This window comes from Tachysurus vachellii, chromosome 26 (assembly GCF_030014155.1).
Source record: "Tachysurus vachellii isolate PV-2020 chromosome 26, HZAU_Pvac_v1, whole genome shotgun sequence".
Taxonomy (NCBI): domain Eukaryota; kingdom Metazoa; phylum Chordata; class Actinopteri; order Siluriformes; family Bagridae; genus Tachysurus; species Tachysurus vachellii.
The window spans coordinates 192501-197500 of NC_083485.1; the positions used below are offsets into that span (position 1 = coordinate 192501).

Genomic DNA, 5000 nt, shown 5'->3' on the forward strand with positions numbered 1-5000 from the left:
CATAGAATAAATACTAAATCAGGGAAATGTGTAAGAGATAAGACACAATGCTAATGTTAACACAGAGAGAAACCAACACACAGTAAATCACTGCTCTCTGATAGCTTCTTGATTCTCCTGAAAAGGTTCTGAGAGATCGTGTAGGTAAGAAACTGAACACTGATTGTTTTTCTTAGCTGTTACTATGACTACTGACAAGATCTTATGTGATGCTTAAACAAGTCTTTGATTTGCAGTGACACTGGAGTTACAGTGTGTTTGTATAACTACAACTGTGTGTTTTGTGTTACTTTGACTACTTATTGGTCTCCTCAGTGTTACAGAAGAGTTACGACAACATGACCCACACACAGCACCACGGTTCTGTAGAGAAACTGGGAGCAGTAGCTAGCAGTAGTGAGCTATATGCTAACACACCACAATGTTAGATACAGGACGTAATCACAGCTCTTTTATCTGTGTTACAGTGAAGTGTTGTATATTTGCTGTTGTTGAATTACAGACTGTCTTCGTTTACCAGAAAGGAAATAAAGGGAGTCAGTCAGAAGAATAATCAACACATAATCAACGTCTTACCAACTGAACACATCCTACTAACACCAGAGTCGGCGCACTTTCACATACCATACACATGAAAACAGTCCTGAACCTTTCTGCAGGATTCTTCACCATTAATAGATTATTTCTTTCACTGAAAAAGTTGAATTATTGAGGATAATAATCCTTCAACAAGTTCTGATTCTTTTAGCTGTCATCTTCTCAACCTGGGCACACATGCTGTTTAGGCAGAATGAAAAATGTTCAGTTAAGCTTTAACTGCATTTCTGTCTCCAGCACCGGCTGATGTTTCCACTGCGGCTCTCACTTTTGGTGCTCGGCCCCGACACGGCTGTGTGTAGTTACATTTCTGCTGATGGTTGTGTATTCTTCTGCCTGTAAGGTGTGTTTGAGTTTGTAACACGTCCAGAGAACACCCTCTCCTTCACTAAGTGTTGGTTCCTGTAAACTAATAAAGGGTTCCAGGGTTCCTCATGGGTCTAGATCCAGGGTTCCTCATGGGTCTAGATCCAGGGTTCCTCAGGGGTCTAGATCCAGGGTTCCTCATGGAATCACTGCACTTTGCTCAGCTCAGTAATAAGAATAATAAAAACAATCGGTGATGTTTCTCTCTTCACTTCTCTCAACGTGTCTCTGCTGGAACAGTGAGTTACTCATAGCCTTAACAGTAGATCCTGGTTCTTAAGGTCAAAGGTCAAAGGTAATGCCAGTGCTAGCCCTGCTTGCCTGCCCACTTCCTGCTACTTTTTTTTTCTCTTGCTCATGACATGTATGCTTTTTTAAAACTGTGCACTATGTAGGGAACAGGGCAGAAAAAATATCTGTCTAATTAAAAACTATCATCATCTCACTCGTCTCAGATGGCTCAGTGCCGGTCCAATGAGGACGGAGCTATATTAATACGTTCGGCCAATCGCAGGCGTTCACACACATCACCACTAGATTAAGCTGCAGTTAGTTTATTTAGTTGTTTAGTAAAGTTAGCTAATCTAATCAGCTACAGAAATGTAGCTCAGAGCTATTGGAAGGCAGCAATTAGTTAGCGAATGCTAATGGAAACTTCCAGATTTTCTAGAAACGTTGCTAATGTGATGGTGATGTCATGAGAGTGTGTGTGACTGGCCGATAAAATAAATGAATGTTGTTTGTTGTAGTACAAATCTATCAGACCTTCTGCACAAAGTTTTTAACAAAATATACCAAATTGTTCAGAGGGTTAAAGGTCACTGTAACACCAGTCTGCCTTGCTGCCTATTTTACTCTCTCTCTCTCTCTCTCTCTCTCTCTCTCTCATCTTTATCTACCCCTCTCCCTTCCCTAAACCACCACACTCCCCTGGACCAATGTGGGGCAGATGATTGGTACCCTGTGGTGTTACAGGGGTGAGGAGTGGGATGTTGAGTGTCAGTGTGATGAATTAACAGGCTGCAGCTCTGGTGATATTTCTGTTATTTCCCTCATGAAGAACTCCTGTAAACCTTGCAGTGTTGAAACTCAGTGAACAAGGCATCTTAGACAAGCTGAAAAACAAGTGGTGGTACGATAAAGGGGAATGTGGGACCAAGGACTCAGGCAGTAAGGTCAGTCATCATCAGCACTGCAACAGCAAGTCCTTATTCCTTCTGCTTTAGATTACAGTTTATTCCTCAAAGCTGTTTTAGTAACAAACTATTACAGATTTTACTGTTTCAGATATTCAGAAGCTAAATATTTACAATTATTATTTACTAGTTGTGTGTTGAACTCCCCACTCCACCCCTTTAGCCCCTCTCTGACTCCACCCCTTTAACTCCCCTCTCTGACTCCACCCCTTTAACTCCCCTCTCTGACTCCACCCCTTTAACTCCCCTCTCTGACTCCACCCCTTTAACTCCCCTCTCTGACTCCACCCCTTTAACTCCCCTCTCTGACCCCACCCCTTTAACTCTCCTCTCTGACTCCACCCCTTTAGCCCCTCTCTGACCCCACCCCTTTAACTCCCCTCTCTGACTCCACCCCTTTAACTCCAGGTTCATATTTCAATCACAGACAAGTTTTAACACACACACACACACACACACCTCTCTGACTGGCCCTCCTTGACTCGCCCTCTCTGACACCTCTGTAGTGTGTGTGTGTGTGTGTGTGTGTGTGTGTGTGTGTGTGTGTTGTTGAGGCTTGTCTGTGTTTGAAATGTGAAGCTGTTCAGTAGATCAGCTGAACATGTGGGTGTCCTGCAGTGAGTTTTTAGAGCTGTGAAGTTTGCAGCAGTAGTTCAGTGAGGGGAATAATATCCATCATCATCATCACCACAGTCCTCTTCATCACTTTCATCACCTCCATCATGCTAATCCTCATTTTTATCACCTCATCAACTTTATTCACTTTAGTACATATATCATCCCCTTCATCATCTTCATCTTTTTCAGCTTCATAATCTTCATCATCAACTTCCTCATCATAATCACACTCCTCTTGATCATCTTTATCATCAACCTCCTCTTCATCATCTTCATTTCCCTCATCATTACAGGCTAATTTAGTGTAAGTCCAAATTGGAACTTGGAATACAAATCGAAACATCTGGTTCTCATATCAAGTTCAGTGTTGGTCAGTCAAGTCCAGTCCAATCCCTCACTCCAAGTCACAAGCAGTATCAGACCTCATAATCAGACTTTCGAATCAAATGGCAGTCCAGATCAGACCATCAGCTCAGAATCTTCAAGTCCAATCACACATCCCAGATCAGACGGATCAATTAGGACCAGACCAGATACCAACCCCATCTGTCTAATCTACATCAAACACTCCAGACCAAAATCATTTTTTATCCAAGTCCGAGACTCATCTAACTATCTGGTCTAGATTAAATTGTAGCCCTGATCAGACTTCTGGGTGAAATTAATGTCTATTTGTGAGTTAAGTATCTTTGGTATGAATTCTAAGATGCTGTTTACAAACATACTTCCTGTTCAACAGAATCTGTGCTTTTCCACTTCCTGTGTGTGTGATGGAGAATCTGAATACAGAAGTGTGTGAACTGTAAAGCATTGTGTCTGTGTCTGTGTGTGTGTGTGTGCGCTTGTATATGTGTGTGTATGCACTTGTGTGTGCGTGCGTGTGCACTTGTGTGCGTGTTCTGCAGGACAAGACGAGTGCACTAAGTCTCAGTAATGTAGCCGGGGTGTTTTACATCCTGGTTGGGGGTCTGGGACTCGCCATGACGGTGGCGCTGGTCGAGTTCTGCTACAAGTCTCGACAGGAGACCAAACGGCTCCGACTGCTGAATCCTGCTCAGAACATTAAACACACTCCTCCAGCCGGCTCTCAGGGCTTCACCACCTACAGAGAAGGCTACAACGTCTACGGCACAGAGAGCATCAAGATATAGAGCTTGTCACATGTGGATCACAGAATATACCTAATAAAAAGCAAAGCGTAGAGTTTACGGCTTGTATCACGAGGTTCACTGTAATGTCCTTTAATGTACTCTTTAATCTCATCAGTGTTTTGTTTATTTGTTATTTACATGCTAAATGTTTATGAATGATCATTTATTTGTTTTTTTTCTCACAGATCTGAGTTTTATTTCTGTGTCTAGATACAGAAGGTCCACAGGAGGTCCGAAACCCAGCAACTGGTTTTAATAGGTCACACCCCTTTGAGATTGGCCCCACCCACAACAGTAATTTACTCCTTGGATCTGCTGTAACCATAGCAACCTCTCTCAGATATCTCTGTACTCCCAATAACTCGGTGCCTTACAGGAAACACGTTAAGCATTCAACAGAACGTCCTCTCCAGTCCACACAGTCCTGCTTTTACCCCAGACTGCTTCCTCTTTACCCCTCAGTCAGCTCATCTCCCCCACAGAAGTGTTTAATCACATTATGCACTCTGCATTTAACCTCCAAATGTGAGAGGAGCTTTACCAGCGTAGAGCAGCGCTTAATAAAGTAGGGGTCATGACCTCATGTAAAGTCTACTGATGTGGAGTCATAGAGAGAAACTCTTGTTTAAAATTTCTTTAGTATTTTAATATCAGAAATATTGACGACGTAATTGAGTCACATTCAGACACATTTAAATGAATAGAAGTTAAAATATCTTCCACTTCTGTTTCTCAGGCTTTCCCCTCATTGTTCCTTTCATGTTCCCAAATGTCTGTGCACTTTATCTTTTATGGAGTAAAGCTGTATTCAACATACACGTAAACACAAGTGCAGCAGAAAATGTTAGGTTCTCTTCAGCTTTCGCAAACATTTACAAAGAACTTTACAAAAAGTTTGATGAGTCTTAAACGTGAACTAAAGACAGATCTGCAGTCATGTAAATAAGGTAAATAATGAAGAGATTTGGAGGCTTGTGCTCACAGAACATCTTTAATTTCTATTTGTGGACATCTGTCTTAAACGTTTGGGTCCCGCTGTTCTAGCGCGATCTGCATTGTCTCCACTTCAGAG

At 42.2% G+C, this 5000-nt stretch overlaps 1 protein-coding gene across 4 annotated transcripts in view; it reads left to right on the forward strand.

The window, feature by feature from the left end:
• The window catches only part of gria3a (glutamate receptor, ionotropic, AMPA 3a), a 29611-nt gene that overhangs the window by 23830 nt on the left and 781 nt on the right, over positions 1 to 5000 (forward strand). For 2 of the 4 annotated variants that reach the window (XM_060862772.1, XM_060862774.1), the window contains exon 15: positions 3683 to 5000. This exon is cut by the window's right edge and continues 781 nt beyond it. In XM_060862772.1, the coding sequence (XP_060718755.1) occupies positions 3683 to 3928 (246 nt within the window). In that variant the 3' untranslated portion in view covers positions 3929 to 5000. Of the gene's footprint in view, positions 1 to 2023; positions 2139 to 3682 lie in introns of all 4 variants that reach the window. The other 2 variants (XM_060862773.1, XM_060862775.1) reach the window with 2 other exon arrangements.